The sequence below is a fragment of the Sinohyriopsis cumingii genome, chromosome 12 (assembly GCF_028554795.1).
Source record: "Sinohyriopsis cumingii isolate HCF-2022 chromosome 12, ASM2855479v2, whole genome shotgun sequence".
NCBI lineage: Eukaryota > Metazoa > Mollusca > Bivalvia > Unionida > Unionidae > Sinohyriopsis > Sinohyriopsis cumingii.
In genome coordinates, this window is record NC_142972.1 from 2149765 (window position 1) to 2174178 (window position 24414).

Here is a 24414-nt window from a genome sequence, read left to right on the forward strand (position 1 = left end):
GAATGACCCATAGAGTGACCCACATACACTTTCTGTGTAACCAGCATCTGTAAGCACCCTGAGTATGCTTTTAATTTGTTTAGAATATGCAAAATATATGAATTCAGTTTAAAATACAACAAAAATTAACTTCTCTATGGTCAAGGATATGAGCAGAAACATGTCGCATGGGTATATACCCTATTGCTTTTATTGATATTGTACAGTAGCCACTTTTTAGAAGCATGTAAAATTTGGTGATTTTAATTTATACATTGTATTTTATTCTTGGCAAGTAATATCTTTTTTTAAAAACTGTGGTCTATAAGAGGTTACAATATTTAAGGCGATAAATTCTTCTGCAATTTATTTTCATGATCCAAACCAAAGACTGTTCATCATCAAACTTTCAAAGTGAATTGTATCCATTATTATAGACAAGTATTTACATTTGTTTTCACATCCCTCTCAAGTCAAGTCAGCATCTTTAGACACTTATGCTATGTCATGTGACCATCATCATAATTCCAGGGTGACCATAATGTTGAGCTTGAACACCCTGATCCTGTATGTCAACATATTTTGATCAACTGCTTTTCAGAGAGTCATTTAATTGTGGATCATACTATCGGATACTCTTGTTCACACATTCTTCAATGCATACGTATCAACACTGATCTTGTATTAGCATTGTGTTTGCATACGCTTCTGTATCATTTTATCAAAAACTCCCTTTCCTCTGTTACAGAAGCTTGATTTAGTGGTATCAATCACAAACATGTGATCTCACTGTTAGCTATTAAATGTATTTTCACAATTCTTTGGGCAAAAATGTAGACAAAATTACTGGAGTAAAAGCAAGATAAATCTACATCTAAACATATCAAGGGCTAATAAATTATTAATAAATGATAATATAATGATCATGGTTATTAAGGCATTTTCTGTCATATCTATCCTCAACAAGAATTCCACAGAATGCTATGCTTTGACACCTCTGCCATGGCATAATCCAACCAGAGTGTAACCAATGATTACATAGCTTACCTCTGTGTAGCTCTGAGTAGTCTCCAGTAGTCAATGTAAATATTACCATACATAAATTAAGACTACAGTGATCCTGAATGAAATATTGTCCACTTTTCTAACCAAATTTTTCAATCCATTTCATACAGTGGAACTTAAAAGTTTTAACTTTTCATTGTTAATATGTCACCAATACTGTTGTGATATACCATGCAGCCATCTGGCTGGCTATCTACTTATCCACCTACACACTCACCAACCCACCCACTTATCTACTGTGACAGGTCATAAAAGACAAAAAAACAATAAAAAGTACATTCTTATCCATGATATCAAGGCAGAGTACAAACGGTAAATCATCCATCAATAATTACCTTGATTAGCCATGACAACAGAGGTGTCACATGAAAAACATGCAGCATGTGGTCTACTAATTAAATTCCTATACCCATTCACATGTATCACAGTAAAACGGCTGAAGAAAACCTAACACAACATAATATGCATATTCATAAATATGGAATGTTTACATTAAATAAGACAGTTTATTCCTACTTTCAACTGTTCTATTAAAAGAGGGCTTTCTGGGTAGGCTGGGGTACATATAGATCTAGCATGGACGAACTTATTACAAATAGTTTGAACCAATGAAAGGAAAGCATAAAATATAGATCACAATGACTTTTGTTATAAGTATATTGTAATAGTTACAGAGATTCATCCAATTATCAAGTTTAATGACTGCAAGATACACCTCAACCAATAAATGAACTTAACACAATATTTTAAGAAAGTCACATCAGCATGAATTATGTCACTTAGACCTCTCTCTGCAGTAAGAATGTAGAATTTATCAAGATGAACTCACAGAGCTGCATGATTCTAGATCGAATAATACGCATGACATGTCCAAGGCTTATATAATCAAGAGCTAAATGCAAAATCTTTATCAGAGCCTATAAATTAAGCAAGTAACATGAGCTTCTTATGTTGTAATATTCTGGGGGGAGAAAAAAAACTTCTGGTCATGTGCTAAATGCAAAACCTTAACCTATGCCAGTAAACTGTGAAAAATAGGTCATAGTAACATTCTTGGAAATAAGGTACTAGCAGAGACACATCCAAACAGTATGATGATTCTACCAGATGCAAAGAGAGAGAGAGATATATAAACAGTTAAAACACAAAATTTAACTGTAAATTGTGAAATATAAGTGACCTACATTTGTAATAACGGAGTGGTACTCATCAAGATGCAGCCTTCGCTAAGTTTCATGGTCCCAGGTATAATGGTATTTATACATATGCATGAAACCTACAAATGCACAACTAATGTACATGTACAGAGTTATTCCAGCAGCCCTTTCCAACAGGGATGGTGATGTGACATTTTCTCCAAACTGTTGCCTAAGAGCTAGCAAGAAAGAATGGTTGACTTTCAATGGGGGTCTACATATGCATGTGATGTGATGTGATTTTGATTTTTAACGCAGCTTTAACAATTTTTCAGTCATATCGCTACGATGTCTGCAATGTGGCAGTTTATAGTGATGTCTAGCACTGGGGCATCATGCCGCAGACATGTAGCATGATGTCCCACCCAGTCACATTATCCTGACACCAGGCCGACCAGTCCTAACACTAACCTCTTAATAATGAACGACAAGCGAGGCAGCTGTTAGTACCATTTTTTAAGTCTCTGGTATGACTCAGCTGGGGATCGAACCCACAACCTCCCGCATCCAAGGCGGAAGTTCTATCCACTAGGCCACCGGAGCGGTTCATATATGTATGTACTGTAATCTGCACAGATGCTAACATCTACACTGCAGCTTATATGTACTGTGTAGAGGTGAGCAAAGAAAGACTTTTTTTACAATGATTTATTGGCTGTGAAATTTCTAAATAGTGTTTTGTGATTGTTATCCATACAATTTTGGTAACTGTTTTAATTCCAGTAGGAATAAAGCTCTCAGTCTAATTTTGAGCACTAAACCACATTAGCAGATAGTGAAATAAGCATTAATTTACTCTATTCCTATTTCAAACAGTTAAAGAAAAGAAATCTAAGTTTTGTGCTGCAATATATTGAAGTGTGATGTGGAAAAAGACACTTAATGAGTATTGAAGTTTCCAGTTGAATTGTAAAATATCTGCTCAAGATTAAAAAAATAATAGAATCTGTATTGGGGTTTGCACTGAAACAAGGAAATCTGTCAAGGGAATGTATTGTCTCCTCAACATGGCTCTGCCTAATGGAGAGACAAATAATGTAACCCCTGCAACTGGGATTTCCCTGTCTTGATACAAACACCAACACAGATTATTTTTCTCACCCAATTTTTCCTTTCAAATTAAAATAACCCTGGCACTTTTGTAATATAGTTAGCAGATTCAACACATACAGTATCATCATGTTACAGTATTGCCTTCACTTTTTATATAGCTCATCAGGTCTTATACTGTTTAAAGAAAATCTGAACATTTATCTAGTTAGAATCTAGCTATATATGCCACTCTTAGAAAAGAAAAAAGAAGTTATAACTGTTATATGCTGTAAGTATTGTACAATGAACATCTTGAGCTATGTGCTGTTGCTTCTAAACACTGCACATTAATACAAATATGTTAAATACAAGTATGTTAATGAGGGCAGTGGAGTGAGCAGTTGACCCGTAAGTACACAAATTCTATGCATGAGAAAACAGAAACATAAAAACAATCAATATTATTACTGTATTATCACATTCAATCATTCAATGTCATATGGAAATAACAAAAAGTAATTAGTATCTTTTATTTGTATTAGTAATTATTATCTTTTATACTGATAACTTTCAACTTAATCAATTCTATTTTGGAAAAAGTATATGATAGTCAATGGTACAGTACAATACTGGCTACACAGCTCTAACAAAGTGATTATGACTGAGATTTCTAATTCATGATTTTCTTGGAAATGTATATTTTTTTGTCCTGGAAATATGGCAAGTGTTGCTATTACTAGTGAAATGATACGCTACATCGAAGTCTTCTTGTGGAAAAGTGTGTGACCTACAGAATCAACCACTCTGATTATTAAGTGCATGAGTTTTCATTTTCAATTGCATTATGTCTGACTCAACTGGGCAGCTTTGGTTTGTTTCACAAAGTTTGATAATGCAGGCCTGATACACATTTCTGGTTGTTGCCAGCTATACAGTAGCTCTTGACAAAGTATGCCTTTTGTAGCCAGTTATGTGCAAAGCCTGCATGTACAAAACTGTGTTTTCTGTTATAGTTCATTCCATAAAGAACTGTGAATCTTATCCTATCTGTAACTCAGTGCATTTTCAGGTCAGTGTCACTAAATGTAGCTAAAAGTATTTAATTAATTTCACACAAAATATTTAAAATGAATTATGTACTTTTAGCTACATTTCATGATGCTGACCTGAAAATTTACTATCAGGCAGGACAAAGTCTGCCATGTTATGTGGAATGAACTATAGTTTCTAGCATAATACCAAAAAGCTCAACTTCATTTGTGTGACACGTGTCTCTCTCAAATTGTTTTGTATGGTGTGCTATCAAAGTAGGAGAGATCTTAGGTTGCTCTATGAGTCAAGTTATATTTGTTATATGTTATTGTTTCTTGATTTTATAACAACTCCATCAGGAGCAACATAAGATGGTTTATTCTTTTTAAAAATGGTTCCTTGCATGTGGACACGATATCTGAGACAACCAGACTGAGATAAGAAAAGTAAGGTTACCAAAACAGCCAGATTTCTCCGTCTATGCATTGGGTATGTTCATCATGAAATAACAATAGTTTACATGTAATATATCAGAGAAACATCAAAATACCATAAGAGGTCAGTTAAACACCAAAGAAGAATAATGGGGCAATTTGGCTTGAAAAGCACCAAAAAATTACAAGAGGAGAGCAACTATACTTACCCCAACAATAATGTCATCAGTTGATTCATCGCATCATGTGAATGTTCAAAGAAAGAAATAACATTCTGCCTGACAACGGACTCAGCCATATTAGGTACAAAGTCAGAAATATCTCCTGCTGGTCCAAAATGAAACAATTTATCACCCAATAAGTCAAAGAAAATCTGTGCTCTTTCAACTCCAAACAAATGTTTTGCCTCAGACACTACCAAGTCAAAATAAGTCATCATTCTAAAAGTCTCATTTCTGATGACATTTCTGTATAGTTTGATCATTGTCGATTCCTGGTTAGACCTGTAATAATGAAACACTGTAAATATTTTTATCAGACTTTTCAATTAAACATGACATGCAATAATGGAAAATTGTTAATAATTTTATCAGACTTTTCAATTACACATGACATGCAATAATGGAATATTGTTAATAATTTTATCAGACTTTCCAGTTACACATCACCTTCATTAATGGAATACTGTTAATAATGTTATCATTTTCCAAGTAATATTGTTAATAATTTTTTCAGACATTCTGATTACCAAGACACACAATAATGGAATATTATTAATAACCTTATTAGACTTCCTCAATGAAAAGGACCTCCAATAATGCAGGGATCACACAGATAGGGGAACTGAAATTTATTGACTTTTGAATGGCTTTTTACTGACCAGTTCTCAGTTTACTTGAACTACTCTCAGTATTAGGAGTTTAACAAACTCATGCTAATGGCTGGACAGATGACAAACCACCGTCTATGACTAGGAGAGCAAAACATACCTTTTTTCAGCTGCTGCATTTTTAACCTGCAAATAGAAGAGGATAGTATAACAATTATCAAGTTTATGGAACTAAAACTGAGTCCAAAAACAACATGGATGTCTCCACCGGTAATATGCACATTAATATAGGATTAAATGATCATGGTTGGGTATTTATCGATGTGTAAATTTTACTGAATCACTCACAAAGTAAATAAAGTCCAAAGGACTTTGTGTTAACTTTGTGATTTGTGATAGGTAAAATTTACACATCGATAAATACCCAACCATGATCATTTAATACCTATAATTCCAATTTTGTTCTTTCTTTGGCCAAATCCACTTATTCCATCAACAATGCATTCCAATTTAAGTAGTGCATACTTTCCTTTCATTTTTCGCTATACATCGCCCCATAATACATAACCTTTACAGAATCACACGAACATATTAACTACATTCACATTTACATTTACTCCAAATATCATACTTTACATCTTAGGCAATGGCTACCGGTGATTTCAACACATTTAGTTCATTTACAACAACCTTGTTTGATTTTAGTCTGTCCCATCTGCTATGGCAGATGACCATGACCTTACATAATAACAGCTGATACTGAATGAACGAGTGTGCTAGATTAAATTTCCAATCAAACCTTAAATCGTAATGGATTGTATCCATGAACAACATGAAAATATGAAGAAGATAATGCTATCCTTTACTAACATAAAGGTAACAATTAAATAAATTGTATACAGGAATAACATTTTTATATCATTCTCAACAGAGTTAATACTTATGAAGATCCGTTCAGTGACCTAATGTCAAGTGAAATGTAATTACTGTCACAGTTACGTTTATTCTGCAACTTCATACTTTACATCTTAGGCAATGGCTACCCATAGTGTCAGCACATTTCTTTTCATTAAAAAAAAAAATACATTCTTTTTTTAATTTTAGTATATCCTATACAGGAATAACATTTTATATCTTTAATACTCAACAAGACCCTTTCATTTATCTAAAGTGAAATTAAATGTGCAGTTGTTAAATGTAGAGTTGCTCGCAAAACCAGCCATACGTTTTGTTTGGTTGCAAAGTTGAGTGCTGGAGTGCTGTAAGGAATTAATAACTACACATCAAAATAATTTAAATTAGCGAAGCAATTACCTTTATGGCTTATTATATACATGTTTCAATGGTGTTAAGTCACATTGGTGGAGATGGCAGTTTTACCATTAAAAACTTTATTCAGTCTTTGAATAATGATCTCATAAATGTTTGTTTTTATTTTTGTGTAAGTGGTAATATTCATCGTAACACCAACACCCACACACGTTTGTAAATAAGCAAACAAATTTAAAATTACAAAATTTCAAAAAAAATACCACTGAAAACACCAATGCCGCATTTTGTGTTTCATTTAATAACCTCTGAGTATTGATTTATTTCAACAGCTTTTAAGTCTTCCTCAGATAATTTCTCAAATCTTGATTTATTTCCCTCAGCGTCCTCAAACTTTACTGGCCCAGATCCTACACCATTATTGTTGTTGTTGTGTATGGTTTTGGTGACTGAGGTCATGGGTGCAGTGTGAGAGAATTTATAAATCTCTGTTGTTCTGTTTCATTTCTGTGTTTGCAACATCCATTGCATTATCTTCCAATCCATCTTTATCTGCTTCAATCGTTGCCATTATTTCTTTTAACTCTTTGTCATCTAATTGTTAAAAAAACTCCAAAGAAAATTGCAAAATCACTGCAATCAGCCATTTTGTGCGACTATGTAGCAGACGAATGCCAAACTGTAAACTATATATTTCAATCAAAGAATATTGGATAAAGTATAAAAAGGTTATAATTTATACTTATTTGCTGAAAAAAAATCTAAAAGATGAAACATTGTCTCACAATGATGTGTCTGCAATGTTTGTTTATATTGCAAACAATACAAAAACCGAAGTAATCCCAGAATTTATCGATGTGTGAAAAATTCCAGATCAAAATCAGGTGACCGTTTACAGCCAATCGTATTGCAGAAAATCCATTTCATTTATAAAAACTGGAATTATCACATTATAAAATTATATTTTGTGGAGGCAATTCTACCAACATGTCTTGCCCAGAGACACATTACAGCATCCAACCTGACTGTTAGCAGACTCTGGACCCACATGCAAGTTGCAAAGCTGCCAAGTCTGTTATGCTAATGCCTGTGCCACTGTGGCTCTTAATAATAATAATAATAATCCAGTCTGTCGTATATTTGTTACCCAACTGCAACTCGAAATTGCAGTATATAAACTAACCCATACGATGTGCATATGCAAGGAAATAAGGTGCAATCTCAGGAAAGGGCACTATTTGTCAATTATTCACAGTATAGAAATACATTTCGTTGATCAGTAATTATCTATAATGGGGTTTTAAGTAGCGAAAATGGGCTGCAAATTGAAACTGCAGTTTTGAATGTTGGTATAAATGTCTAATCTTTTCAAAGTGCCACAAATTTTTACGACCACTAAATTTATGAATCAGTTACCAAAGCTTAGCAGAAATAATACGTTTGCAATACATTTGGCAGTTTCCAAGATTGGATAATGAAGTAAAATGCAGTTCTTTTTTAAGTTCTTGGCACCATCAATACGTTTTGTCATTACAAAGTTTCAGGTGTAGTTCACAATAATTTTGGGATCATGGCTACATTTTAACAAATCTAAACTCTATAAATAGCTGATACTTGTACAAAGTGAGAGAAAAAAATAAAAATAGCACAGAAACACAAAATTAGGTCCCAATTATACACATTGTAACAAGCATTGTTGAAAATTCTAAAATTAATAAAAGTTCATAAAAAATCCAAAGAAACGAATATACTATGTTTATATGTTTTAATATATTATAGTTGTCCCATTTAAAAAAAAAAACGCTAAGTTAATAATAATAATAATAATAATAATAATAATGAGAACTATGTACAGCGCCTAATCTTTAGAAGCTCTAAGCGCTTTACAAGATTAGACAACACCTATAAGATAAAAAAAACAACATATATAATGATACGATTACAAACACAAACACCATGAAATTAGTAAACATAGAAAAAACATGCTGAGAATATTTAAGGCAGGAAACATTAGGTATTTTAAGTTTGTTCTTGCAGTCGAAATAAGTGAGTTTTGGGCCATGTTACTGGGACCTGGTATGCAAAAAAACGCTGTCCATATGTCTTCGTTTTCATAGTAGTAATAATGAGTATACAATTGTCAGAAGAGGAGCGTAAGTATTATGCTGCTGTGTACACATGGGTGAGGTAGGATAGGTATGTTGGACTAGAGTCCGTCAGTGAAACATAGCACATAGAACAAATTTTGTGTTTGATTCTGGATCAAATGGATAGCTGTGTAGGGTACAAAGCATTGGGGAGGTGTGCTCTGATTGTGGTACTCTAAGTATGATCCGAGCAGCTGTGAACTTTTTGAAGTTTTTGGAGTAGATATTGAGATGAACCAGACAGAATTGAGTTACAATAATCCAGTCTTGAAAGTACTAATAAACACACAAGTGTTTTAGTGGCATCAACTGGAACATATTTGCGAATGGAGTTGATACGTCTCAGTTAAAGATGTGCAGCCTTGATGACATGTTGGTGCAATGTGAGAGTACTGTCCAGAGTAACACCTAGGTTTCATACTGATTGTGTGAATTTAATGTTGGTGTTGCTGTTATTTATTGTTTGAGGTAAAGGATGCGAATGAGAAAGTCTTTGTTTTATAATCGGAATGGCCTCAGTTTTATCATCATTCATCTGCAGCTTGTTTCATGTCATCCATGATTTCACATCAGAAATGCACCTCTCTACACCTTGGATGGTAGCATCAACCTAAGTTGGGTGGCTAGATTTGTATATTTGGGTGTCATCAGCATACAATTGGTGAGACACTGGATGATGATCTATGACACATGAGAGCGGCTGAATGTATAGAATGAAGAGAACAGGTCCAAGAACAGACCCCTGTAGAACACCACAACATAGATCAACTGGGCTGTAGTGTATTCCATTTGCAGACACAATTTGTGTCCTGTCGACCAAGTTGGACTAGAACCACAGTAAAGCTGTATTATGAATGCCAAATATATTTAATAGATATGGGTAACTGCAATATGCCATTTTTTGCTTTACTTGAAACACACTTATTTTGTGATGAATTTAAAGAAAAAAAATACCACAACCACAAATAACATTTTAGCCCAATAAAATTAAATAGCCAGTTCTTTACAGTACACATGCATTCAGAACTGAACCCGTCATGTACATGCATATTCAGTCTTGAACTGGGTCATTACTTCTCAAGGACTAACATATGGTTTTCATTTAAGTGAAAATTCAGTGTTTTCTTTCATGCTGCTTGTGTTTTTAAACACTGGCTGCTGTTATCTGGAATTTAATTGTCCAAACATCAGAGGATTACTTTTCATTTTTAAAAAGTAGGATAAATTTACACTGTTCAAGAGAAGCTCAACAAGATGTGCCTCTTGTCAAGTCAATGTGCGAATTTTCTGAATGCACGAAATATTCAAGACATTTAAAAATAACTTCTATTATTCAAATATATGATCAGAATAAAGATCACTGATTGTTGAAATGGCATTTGATTGTAAATCACTCATGATGCATCGGTCTTTTCATGGGTGATCTTCATTGACTGGCTGTTCAAATGTCACTTACTAATGCTGATTAGCTGCTCCATGGTGAAGATGCCATCAGCATGCCAGCTGAGGCATGGTGGTGATCTGTAGGCATTGTATTGCACCATCACAGAGCATTATCATGAATGAAAGTGGATGGGGTTAAGTCTCACACCACAATGCAAGAGGTTAAAAAAATACAAAAGTGAGCTGTATTGTATGGCGTGGGCAAAGAGGTAACAAGGTAGTCTAATAAATCAGCCCCAAGTCTGTAATGATACTGACTGAAGAATTATGGGCTCATCTCACCTGTTCTTTAAAAGGTGAAACTGCATGCTGACACTTATGTCCACACACATTTTAAACACCAGTATTACTCAATACACTCGAGTTACAATCAGCTGAAGGGTCCTTTTGGCAATATGTACAGAATATTGTCAGATCAAATCCTGTTTGTCAAGTTGTAAATGGATATGGAATAATACAACCCAACCAACTGAGGCTATTTTGATCTGTGTCCTTATGCTGGATGACAACACGGAATAAGCTTCTTCTTGATAAATTGTGCTTAACAACAAAGAATTCCAAATTATTGCAGTTTTTGTTGAGAAAATGAGTGGTGAATGTATGCTTGCACGATATAAATTTATAGAATTATATGCATGAAAATATTTATATTTGTTCCTATTTATGGAGGAGAGATTAGGGTGATCATTTGTCCTTTTTGAAGGCAACATTTGGCCTGTTACACAACGTCAACATCTTCAGTGTTTTAAATTGCTGCATGATGACTTCATGCTACATTTGGGAATGTAGGCCTTTATAAAGAATATTTTCAAGAAAGTGTGTGTTTGGATTCTTTTTTCTATTTCTGAACCGGGATAAGTAATGTTTCTCCAGCATTGGTTGTGAGAAGTATTTATTCATGAGAACTCATTAAAGAAGATCTAGGTGTACAAGTTTAGCAAATCTGGGTTGGGATGGAGCACCTGCCATAATGGTTGCTTGAGCAAATGAGGGAATATCTTGATTTGCCTTGGGATTCTGTTAATATATTGATGAAGTTACTGATCCAAATTTTTCAAATTCTACTGGAGCAAAGCAGAATGAGGAGACATTCTGATTCTCTTGTTCTCTATGTCACCTTTGGAATCTGAGGATAAGCGCATATGTCCAGGCCAAATTTCTCTATAGAAAAGTCATCAACTGCCCAGACCTTCACACCCAGATCTGGTATGGCATTACACGTCACAAACAGGTCTAGCACTGAGTGAAACCAAAGGAATGAGGACACCAATCCAATTGTATTAGTTGATTCTTCATTTACAAATCGTTTAATTCCAGAATGACTGCATATTCTCCCGGAATGGAAGTCGTTTACAACCTCTCCTGGTGTTCTATCATAAACCAAGGAGCATAACTGAGTTGACTGAGTGAGCTGAGCACTATGACCAGCGAAATGTGACACATCCTATAGAACCCTAGACAGAGAATGTGGTGCACAGAAAGTGACACTGAGTCCCTCGGTAGTTTCTCCTCAGATCACGATGGAAATCCTTTTTGTATTCGGCAAATAAGGATTAGAGACACCCCAAAATCAGGATCTAAGATAAAGTCTCCACGCCTATGATAGCATTTTGAGATAAGGATGCTCTCTGTTTCTTTGCCACTTTCGTTGTGGAGAACTTTAAATTGGATATTACAGCTTCACAGCAGCCGATATTCTAGGGACACCTCGGGAATCATTTTCTTGATTGCCTTACAAATCCTTCCACTGTAGTTGAAATCACACGGAAAAAATCCTGTGTGACTTGTTTATTTTATCAACCTGATCATTAAAAAGGAGAATAGATGGCAAAGGTTGCTAGTGTAGCTTGGCCTTATGATGGTTTTAATAAAGGTGGAGGCTGAGAGCAGTTCGTCTTGTTCTAGCAGTTATAAGTTCGTAGCTGCCTTGGCCAGAGTCTGTTGGGCCACTATTTTTAAGATGTGAACATTCACAAAAATCCGATGGTGGTAGGTGGAAAACCCCATTCAATCCTTGCCCTTAAGGCAGAGTCTTCACAAATCATAGTATCATTTAATAACAACAAGGGGACTTAAGATATAGTTTAGTCATCTTTTGATGAAGTTGGTGAGGATGACGCATCTTATGCTTGAACTAGCTGGAGAAGAATATCAAGAATTGTGTCACAATATACCCGTAACACATCTTGAATTTGATACCATCACTTTCAAGCTGTTGCAAAGTATATGGTCCATCAGGGTGGCAATCGCTTGATAACAAATAAAACGACGCCTATTCCATACTGAGGCAACAAGCTGGACATTGTAAATAGTAAATGCAATAGGGGCACTATACAAGCTAGATTGGTCCGTAAGAATGCCTGTATAAAGTGGATTCTTGGATACTGAGGCATTAAGCAGGATATGATATGCTGAAGATGCCTAGTGGCATGTCATGAAACTTAACAAAGCTTGTTCTTCTGATGGCTGATACTGTACGATTGATTGTGATCATGGGCAAATGTGATCAGAGATAGATGGTACAATCTGGTCGTGATGGAACATAATCATCTTGGATAGCAGGAAGTAGTCCAGTTCTTGAGATTGGATTAGGGTACGGCATATTTATCCAAATAAGCTGTCCTTAAGAATGATATGTAAAATGGTAACTGAGACTGTTGTTAGCTGTCTTACTTCCAATCACAACATGACAATTACCTAACAAGGTGCATGTGACCTGCCCAGGTAAAGTACCTGAAACGTCGCTATTAACTCATTCAGCCCCAGACCCGTTATCAGTATCACTGCTGCTATGCCCCAGCAGCACTAAGCTGTGTCTAGCTGCTTGTGCCCCATAGTTTTTACCTGTTTGAAACATCGTGCACATGCATTCACTCTTACCTTCATTCCTCTGCATACATCCAATTAAAATCCAAGAAAGTTTCACCATTTATTGCAAATGAATTTGTCTACACAGTGATGTATTTTTTTCCCTATTTGTCCAAGTCTTTCACGACTTATTTATACAGAATTTACGAAATTATGTGCAACGTTTATTCGCAAGAACTCGATCATCATCGCTGTCAGCATCCTCATCTTCGGACGATTCAGTCTCAGAAACTTATATGTCAGAATCGAAATCTCACAAAATATCCAACTGCCGAACATATCTTTCCTCAGCTTGCTCAGTATTTTCAAGATCAAACCCGAGAAACTCCTCATTTTTGCTCTCATCAAAAATCACTCTTACGTCCGCCATCATTTACGATTTTTCATGACCAGAACACGTGTAGTTAAACCGCTTTCAAAACAGGAGCCCTTAGCTTCTGAACAATTCAAATTTCCGCAAATGAAAGTAAAATCATTTCTGATTGGTTTAATAGTTGTTAGTTCTTGGAATAAACCCATTTCTAACCAATCAGAGACGTTGAATCTAACACACATTCATCACGCTTGGAGACGGGATCGGCCATTGAATGCAGTAAAAAAATCACGACTACAGGCGGGATCGGCCATTGAATGCAGAAACCGGATCACGCCTACAGACGGGATCGGGGCTTAAAGGGTTAATGCTTGTGAATATGATGCTAAAAATATCAATTCAAATAAAATATACCTGTAGGAAAGGCCAATCACTTGCTTATACATCGTAGAAACAATGACCGAAGCGTTGCCTACATTAATCAAATACTTATATATGACCAACAAATGCAAAGAAATCTTACCTGTATATATATGACTGCAGTAGAAACTCTACAGAAATATAAATGAGTTTTCTATAGTATAAATACATTCACATAAGAGTGCGCTGGAGCATTATTATTGAGATGTTTATAATTTTTTTTTATACTTTATGACAAGAGGTGATATGAATATCTTTATTGTGTGCTTAATCTTTGTCCATGATTGTCGAGTGCAAGGTCCTTGTAAGCCACATTAGATATCTAAGTTTTGCCCATGATTGTGGATTGTACTTTAAGATAAAGATGATTTTTGAACAGCCTGTTTACTTGGATTTGAGTTCAGAACAACGGAAAATCTTCAACCTGATTTTGTCAGGTTTCTTTGCTGAATGTTAAATAAGCCGTCCTCATCTTGTTTAGGAATTTGATGGAAACTTCCATCCAGGCTTAAAATATAAGGCTTTAGTATCTTCATTGGAAGGCAGGCACAAGTTCCCAAAAATGCCCACTTATGATGCTCCAGCAATCCAAGATGGAAGGCTTAGGGGGCCAGGCAGGAGTGTGAACCTTAAATCTAGTTGGAAGAGATGAGAGGTCAGAACATGTTCAGTTGGGTGGGGGCGGTTATGACCAAACTTTAACATGCCTTGCATGCTCCTGACAATTCTAAGCCTTTAAGAAAATAAATACCTAGACAAATGATGAGGAATAAATTCACAAAAATACCCCACCAATACCGACTTTCCAACCATAACCTTGTCATGGACATGACCATTATGATTTTCTAAGTGGCTGCTGTGATGTCATATTGGATGCCTCAGTAGCGCCATTCTCATTTAAGGATCAATTAGAGAATGAGATGAATTTGTCTGTAATTTTTCATGGTAATCATCAGTTTAGGTAAGTAGTGATAACAAATCAATTCCAAGAGATAGACAGACATTGGACTAATGATAAAATGATCATCCATAAGTTCTTCGGGTCAATGGCCAGTAGACACAGATTAATGATTCTTTTTTTTTGGTGTTTTTTTTCATAAACAATTGTTCTTAAAATTTGCTTGACATAATATTCTTAGAAGGCTGCAATACATATAGGTTTACATTGGATGAATCAATAGGATTCTGAACACAAATTCATAAGCCATGTTACTTAATCAAAGTCTGTACCTTCTTTGGTTTTAAGGTAACACGAATTGAATTATCACTTATTGAATTATCAAGTTTAACAATCAAAATGTAAAACACACCCAGTGAATGAATATAATCTTAACAAAAGCCACTGAAACATGCAAGATAGACCATAGAGATTTCTTTTCTAAAACAAATGTATAACTGGTGAAGATGCATCAACCAAACTGCATGATAAATGGTAGCATGGCATTCATATAACACACCAAAAAATAATAATGCCATGACCTAAATACTGGCGGTTCAACATCATTTACACACATCTTGCAAGACTTTTATTTCAGTATGCTTTCTGTCAAAATTTGATCAAAAGTCATAAGAACCTTCTTGAGAAGACATTTAAATATTTATCTATTATTTTAAAAAGCAAATTTCAAAGCCATCTACACCAGAATGGTTGATGTAAAAATCTGTCCAAATACAGTTGAATGCTTTTGAGAAGGTCTTGTAAAGGTATCATCTTTTGAGTAGAGATATCAAAATTTTAGAAAACTCCTACAGAGTACCCACCAGTCCTAACCGACAGTTTCAAAGGGAAATTGTATTTAATATGAACCTGAACTGCTTTATTGTAGGTTCACACATGCCATCCACCAGGAGTGGCATAAGCTTAATTATTACAAATATAAGTGCCAAAAAAGCATAATCTCAGCATAAAGAGGGCAATTTATATACTGCATGACACAATTACAGAACAATGTATGAAAACATACATTTAATTGTGCTACTTACCTTGATCTGAAGTTAAAATTGTTGTCGGAAACATACTAATCTACGTGGATTACAACAAATATTAGTACAAGAGTACAGAAATATATGCATGATTGTTTTTTTGTCAAACGTCAGTTATATTCTGTAACGTGGGCTCTTCTAGATGAGGTTGTTTAACCGCTTTCCTTTATCGGGTAATGTTGACCAAATCTGATGGTGGACTGGCACCATCTGCATAACTCCAAAGGACTTTCAAGCTAGGAGGGTTTCTAATTTAAAAACAATTCTGTAAGGCAATTTTAAGAACAAAATTAATCTTACTCTACTATTAGAATGCAAACTAAACTTAAGTAAATATGGTACCTCAACCTGCATTGGATCTTTAGTGGTTGGTACCTCCAATTGTTTGGAATTTGCCAGATTTTCCCCATTGTTTGGAATGTGATATGCTACTTCCTCCTCCTCGACTTCCTCATTTACCTCCTCATCTCCTAGGCTATCTTCCTTTTTTTCATTGTTCCTCTTCTAAAGATAAAACAAAAACGAATTCCCTTCAGAGAATTGATGCTCTACTAGGTAAAAGAGAATGTTCAGGTATTTAACATAAAACCATTTCATCCTTTCAAATCTTGAGGGTGGTAAAACTCACTGATATTTCAACATCTTGGATATCAGACTGGAACCATTTTCATTTATGACTAAACAGACACATAAGAAGTCTTGATATAAAAGAACCCACATTACTAAGAATGACATCAAGATTTTTAACAGCACAGACAACATGTCAACCATATTGGATGTGCTATTTGCACTATTCTCGTTTACAGCCAACTAAGTAGCATAAGAAATCTATTGGTGAAAGCCCCAAGTTAATACAACCATTGATTAGGCAGGAGTACAGATAACAATATTGTCAAGATGATCAATATCGTTTTCATATTAAAGGTCAATCTGCATCATTCTCATTCAGAACAAACTGGTCACCATACAGACTTCTCAGATGAAAACCCCGTGTCAAAATGATTTTAATTTAAGAAGAACAGCACTAAGATTTTCAGGATGGTCACCATGGTGGTCATATCAGCTGCCAAATCAGTAATATTTTCATTTATGATCAAGAATACATTATATGAAGTCTTCTGGTGTAAACCCCATGCTGATATGACTTTCTATTTTCAGACGAATAAGAATGATTTTCTCAAGATGACTGCATATTGGATAGCAGAATTACACCATTTTCATTGGCATCTGCGTTTGTGGTGAAACCACAATTTCAACATTAAAAAGCTTTTAGGATAAGTAACTACATTTACATGTTCCAGTACACTACTGTGGTAGCCAAATTGAAAGTCAAATTTTCACCATTGGCATGAACACCTAGCTTATGATCATAAGATGTTTTTCAGTAATGCTATATGCTTCTATTATCATTTATTCAGGAGAAGTAATTATAAAATGTTTTTCAACCTGGCTATTGTTGTGGGCATACTGGATGTTTTGGTGGCACCATTTTCAATTCAGACTTAGAGGACATTACAAGAATTAATTTAGCACATGCCCCATGTTGATAAGACTATTCATTCAGGAAGACTTTCAAGATGCCAGGAGAGCCATATAGAATGAACTGCACTTAAGTTATAAGGCCTTAGTATCTTCACTGGAAGGCAGGCCCAGGTCCCCAAAAATGCCCCCTTAAGGTGCTCCAGCATCCAAGATGGAATACTTAGGGGGCCAGGCAGATTTATCTACCTTCACTCTAGCTGGAAGAGATGAGAGGTCAGAACATGTGTAGTTGGGTGGGGGTAGTTATGAGCAAATTTTAACCTGCCTTGCATGCTCCTGACCTTACTAAGCCTTTAAGAAAATAAATAGCTAGACAAATAATGAGGAATAAATTCACAAAAATACCCCAACACTACCGGCTTTCCAACCATAACCCTTCATAGACATGGCCATTACAATTTTCAAAATGGCTGCTATGATGTCATATTAGATGCCTAAGTGACATCATTCTCATTTAAGGATCAATTAGGGAATGAGAAGAATTTGTAATTTTTCATGGTAATCATCAGTTTAGGTAAGTAGTGATAACGAATCAATTCCAAGAGATAGATAGACATTGGACAAATGATAAAATGTTCATCCATAAGCTCTTCTGGTCAATGGCCTGTAGGGCCAGAAAATATTTCTTAATACGAGATCAAAATAAAGACATTAATACTGATAAAACCCATATATTAATGATCCTTTATTCTTCTGGTTTATGTCATAAACAATTGTTCTTAAAACTTGCTTGACATGACCTTCTTAGTAGGCTGCAATACATATAGGTTTACAATGGATGAATCAATAGGATGTACCTTCTTTGGTTTTAAGGTAACACGTATTGAAGTATCACTTACTGAATAATCAATTTTACCATCAAAATGTAAAACACACCCAGTGAATGAATTTAATCTTAACAAAAGCCACTGAAACATGCAAGATAGACCACAGAGATTTGTTTTCTAAAACAAATGTAAAACTGGTGAAGATGCATCAACCAAACTGCACAATAAATGGTAGCATGGCATTTGTATAACACACCAAAACCTAATAAGGCCATGACCTAAATCCTGGCAGTTCAACATCATTTACACACATATTGCAAGACTTTTATTTCAGTATGCTTTCTGTCAAAATTTGATCAAAAGTCATAAGAACCTTCTTGAGAAGACATTTAAATATTTATCTATTATTTTAAAAAGCAAATTTCAAAGCCATCTACACCAGAATGGTTGATGTAAAAATCTGTCCAAATACAGTTGAATGCTTTTGAGAAGGTCTTGTAAAGGTATCATCTTTTGAGTAGAGATATCAAAATTTTAGAAAACTCCTACAGAGTACCCACCAGTCCTAACCGTCAGTTTCAAAGGGAAATTGTATTTAATATGAACCTGAACTGCTTTATTGTAGGTTCACACATGCCATCCACCAGGAGTGGCATAAGCTTAATTATTACAAATATAAGTGCCAAAAAAGCATAATCTCAGCATAAAGAGGGCAATTTATATACTGCATGACACAATTACAGAACAATGTATGAAAACATACATTTAATTGTGCTACTTACCTTGATCTGAAGTTAAAATTGTTGTCGGAAACATACTAATCTACGTGGATTACAACAAATATTAGTACAAGAGTACAGAAATATATGCATGATTGTTTTTTTGTCAAACGTCAGTTATATTCTGTAACGTGGGCTCTTCTAGATGAGGTTGTTTAACCGCTTTCCTTTATCGGGTAATGTTGACCAAATCTGATGGTGGACTGGCACCATCTGCATAACTCCAAAGGACTTTCAAGCTAGGAGGGTTTCTAATTTAAAAACAATTCTGTAAGGCAATTTTAAGAACAAAATTAATCTTACTCTACTATTAGAATGCAAACTAAACTTAAGTAAATATGGTACCTCAACCTGCATTGGATCTTTAGTGGTTGGTACCTCCAATTGTTTGGAATTTGCCAGATTTTCCCCATTGTTTGGAATGTGATATGCTACTTCCTCCTCCTCGACTTCCTCATTTACCTCCTCATCTCCTAGGCTATCTTCCTTTTTTTCATTGTTCCTCTTCTAAAGATAAAACAAAAACGAATTCCCTTCAGAGAATTGATGCTCTACTAGGTAAAAGAGAATGTTCAGGTATTTAACATAAAACCATTTCATCCTTTCAAATCTTGAGGGTGGTAAAAATCACTGATATTTCAACATCTTGGATATCAGACTGGAACCATTTTCATTTATGACTAAACAGACACATAAGAAGTCTTGATATAAAAGAACCCACATTACTAAGAATGACATCAAGATTTTTAACAGCACAGACAACATGTCAACCATATTGGATGTGCTATTTGCACTATTCTCGTTTACAGCCAACTAAGTAGCATAAGAAATCTATTGGTGAAAGCCCCAAGTTAATACAACCATTGATTAGGCAGGAGTACAGATAACAATATTGTCAAGATGATCAATATCGTTTTCATATTAAAGGTCAATCTGCATCATTCTCATTCAGAACAAACTGGTCACCATACAGACTTCTCAGATGAAAACCCCGTGTCAAAATGATTTTAATTTAAGAAGAACAGCACTAAGATTTTCAGGATGGTCACCATGGTGGTCATATCAGCTGCCAAATCAGTAATATTTTCATTTATGATCAAGAATACATTATATGAAGTCTTCTGGTGTAAACCCCATGCTGATATGACTTTCTATTTTCAGACGAATAAGAATGATTTTCTCAAGATGACTGCATATTGGATAGCAGAATTACACCATTTTCATTGGCATCTGCGTTTGTGGTGAAACCACAATTTCAACATTAAAAAGCTTTTAGGATAAGTAACTACATTTACATGTTCCAGTACACTACTGTGGTAGCCAAATTGAAAGTCAAATTTTCACCATTGGCATGAACACCTAGCTTATGATCATAAGATGTTTTTCAGTAATGCTATATGCTTCTATTATCATTTATTCAGGAGAAGTAATTATAAAATGTTTTTCAACCTGGCTATTGTTGTGGGCATACTGGATGTTTTGGTGGCACCATTTTCAATTCAGACTTAGAGGACATTACAAGAATTAATTTAGCACATGCCCCATGTTGATAAGACTATTCATTCAGGAAGACTTTCAAGATGCCAGGAGAGCCATATAGAATGAACTGCACTTAAGTTATAAGGCCTTAGTATCTTCACTGGAAGGCAGGCCCAGGTCCCCAAAAATGCCCCCTTAAGGTGCTCCAGCATCCAAGATGGAAGGCTTAGGGGGCCAGGCAGATTTATCTACCTTCACTCTAGCTGGAAGAGATGAGAGGTCAGAACATGTGTAGTTGGGTGGGGGTAGTTATGAGCAAATTTTAACCTGCCTTGCATGCTCCTGACCTTACTAAGCCTTTAAGAAAATAAATAGCTAGACAAATAATGAGGAATAAATTCACAAAAATACCCCAACACTACCGACTTTCCAACCATAACCCTTCATAGACATGGCCATTACAATTTTCAAAATGGCTGCTATGATGTCATATTAGATGCCTAAGTGACATCATTCTCATTTAAGGATCAATTAGGGAATGAGAAGAATTTGTAATTTTTCATGGTAATCATCAGTTTAGGTAAGTAGTGATAACGAATCAATTCCAAGAGATAGATAGACATTGGACAAATGATAAAATGTTCATCCATAAGCTCTTCTGGTCAATGGCCTGTAGGGCCAGAAAATATTTCTTAATACGAGATCAAAATAAAGACATTAATACTGATAAAACCCATATATTAATGATCCTTTATTCTTCTGGTTTATGTCATAAACAATTGTTCTTAAAACTTGCTTGACATGACCTTCTTAGTAGGCTGCAATACATATAGGTTTACAATGGATGAATCAATAGGATGTACCTTCTTTGGTTTTAAGGTAACACGTATTGAAGTATCACTTACTGAATAATCAATTTTACCATCAAAATGTAAAACACACCCAGTGAATGAATTTAATCTTAACAAAAGCCACTGAAACATGCAAGATAGACCACAGAGATTTGTTTTCTAAAACAAATGTAAAACTGGTGAAGATGCATCAACCAAACTGCACAATAAATGGTAGCATGGCATTTGTATAACACACCAAAACCTAATAAGGCCATGACCTAAATCCTGGCAGTTCAACATCATTTACACACATATTGCAAGACTTTTATTTCAGTATGCTTTCTGTCAAAATTTGATCAAAAGTCATAAGAACCTTCTTGAGAAGACATTTAAATATTTATCTATTATTTTAAAAAGCAAATTTCAAAGCCATCTACACCAGAATGGTTGATGTAAAAATCTGTCCAAATACAGTTGAATGCTTTTGAGAAGGTCTTGTAAAGGTATCATCTTTTGAGTAGAGATATCAAAATTTTAGAAAACTCCTACAGAGTACCCACCAGTCCTAACCGTCAGTTTCAAAGGGAAATTGTATTTAATATGAACCTGAACTGCTTTATTGTAGGTTCACACATGCCATCCACCAGGAGTGGCATAAGCTTAATTATTACAAATATAAGTGCCAAAAAAGCATAATCTCAGCATAAAGAGGGCAATTTATATACTGCATGACACAATTACAGAACAATGTATGAAAACATACATTTAATTGTGCTACTTACCTTGATCTGAAGTTAAAATTGTTGTCGGAAACATACTAATCTACGTGGATTACAACAAATATTAGTACAAGAGTACAGAAATATATGCATGATTGTTTTTTTGTCAAACGTCAGTTATATTCTGTAACGTGGGCTCTTCTAGATGAGGTTGTTTAACCGCTTTCCTTTATCGGGTAATGTTGACCAAATCTGATGGTGGACTGGCACCATCTGCATAACTCCAAAGGACTTTCAAGCTAGGAGGGTTTCTAATTTAAAAACAATTCTGTAAGGCAATTTTAAGAACAAAATTAATCTTACTCTACTATTAGAATGCAAACTAAACTTAAGTAAATATGGTACCTCAACCTGCATTGGATCTTTAGTGGTTGGTACCTCCAATTGTTTGGAATTTGCCAGATTTTCCCCATTGTTTGGAATGTGATATGCTACTTCCTCCTCCTCGACTTCCTCATTTACCTCCTCATCTCCTAGGCTATCTTCCTTTTTTTCATTGTTCCTCTTCTAAAGATAAAACAAAAACGAATTCCCTTCAGAGAATTGATGCTCTACTAGGTAAAAGAGAATGTTCAGGTATTTAACATAAAACCATTTCATCCTTTCAAATCTTGAGGGTGGTAAAAATCACTGATATTTCAACATCTTGGATATCAGACTGGAACCATTTTCATTTATGACTAAACAGACACATAAGAAGTCTTGATATAAAAGAACCCACATTACTAAGAATGACATCAAGATTTTTAACAGCACAGACAACATGTCAACCATATTGGATGTGCTATTTGCACTATTCTCGTTTACAGCCAACTAAGTAGCATAAGAAATCTATTGGTGAAAGCCCCAAGTTAATACAACCATTGATTAGGCAGGAGTACAGATAAGCAGCAGGGAGGGCGTACAGACCAGGTGGCTCAGATAATTTTAAGCCTCCTACCAAACATTTCTCCGTAGAAGCCTCAGATTTCAAAAATAAACCTTCCTGCGCAAATTAATCATTAAAAATTCGCCCCGGGATGCATTTTCGGACATAAAAAAAAACAACAAAATTTAGGGGGGGGGTAGTAAAATTTATTTGTGATTGCAAATTTGGGCTGCAATTTTATGAGTAAATCTGATCAAGACCGATTCGATACCTACTGCGCGGATCATGAAGATTAATCGTGACAAAACCGTGTGGATTTGCCTGAGCGTGACTAAAGAAATTTTTAAACTTATTTATATCCATATCGCCATTGCACCAAGTTTGATGAATATTCCTCAGCGTGTGAGTATCAACGCCATTGAATACCGATAAAATATTACAATTATCTCTGATCACCTTTGGAATTTGCGTATATCGCTGCGTCACGTAAATCACATCGGTGTTCTTGTGTCAGCCACGCGAGAATATCCTAGCTGGGTTAGTTTGTTTATCCAGCATCACATCATCGAAAACAACAAGATTATTAACATCACCATCTAAATTCTCCACCGATGGAGCTTCATTGATATCCGTTATAAATTCTATCGTGCCATCTTCAGTATTATCGCTAAATTCTTTTAATACCTGATAACATCGCTGATCATCAACAGACGGCGCAACCAAATACAATTTGTCCCATTTTAGCCATCTCATTATTAAATTTAGCAACAACTGTGTTTTTCCAGATCCCGATGGTCCAATGATTATCATTCTAATCGAATTTGGTAATGCCTCGATATGTTTTACTTGCTCGCGTTTTTTTGTGGCTGAAAAATCAATTACATTCATGTTATTAGAATAACATGGATTCATATTGTGTTAAGTGTCGCACTCGAACTGCTACGATAAATCCAATCGAAGTCGTTACACGCAACAACAGAAATGCAATCAAGGGAGAATGTGAAGTTTGTAAGACAATTAAGTTTAGATTTGTAAAAAAAAAAGTAGAACCGGAGGAGACATCGCAACCTCCTTAACAAATCTGCCTGGAGCTCCTTGGGCGAAATATCCCGGAGAGAAACATTTACCAGGATATAATTACTGCGGACCTGGTACAAGGCTAGATATAAGACTTAACGATAATAATCAACCAAATCCTGGCGAGGATCCAGTAAACGCTATCGATAACGCATGCTACTATCACGATCTTGCATATCGCAGCGGAGATTTACAACAAAGACATCTCGCTGATATTAAATTAATTCACGCAATAGATGCTATTCCTGATAAAAATTTCAAAGAGAAATTGGCAACTTGG

At 35.2% G+C, this 24414-nt stretch overlaps 1 protein-coding gene across 5 annotated transcripts in view; it reads right to left on the minus strand.

The window, feature by feature from the left end:
- Nucleotides 1-24414, minus strand: part of LOC149785918 (uncharacterized) — a 173485-nt gene that overhangs the window by 3454 nt on the left and 145617 nt on the right. For 2 of the 5 annotated variants that reach the window (XM_089976152.1, XM_089976147.1), the window contains 5 exons: nt 22535-22696; nt 19444-19605; nt 16353-16514; nt 5728-5753; nt 4948-5241 (listed from right to left, as the gene is read on the minus strand). In XM_089976152.1, the coding sequence (XP_089832278.1) occupies nt 4948-5241; nt 5728-5753; nt 16353-16514; nt 19444-19605; nt 22535-22696 (806 nt within the window). The remainder of the gene's footprint in view (nt 1-4947; nt 5242-5727; nt 5754-16352; nt 16515-19443; nt 19606-22534; nt 22697-24414) is intronic. The other 3 variants (XM_089976148.1, XM_089976149.1, XM_089976151.1) reach the window with 3 other exon arrangements.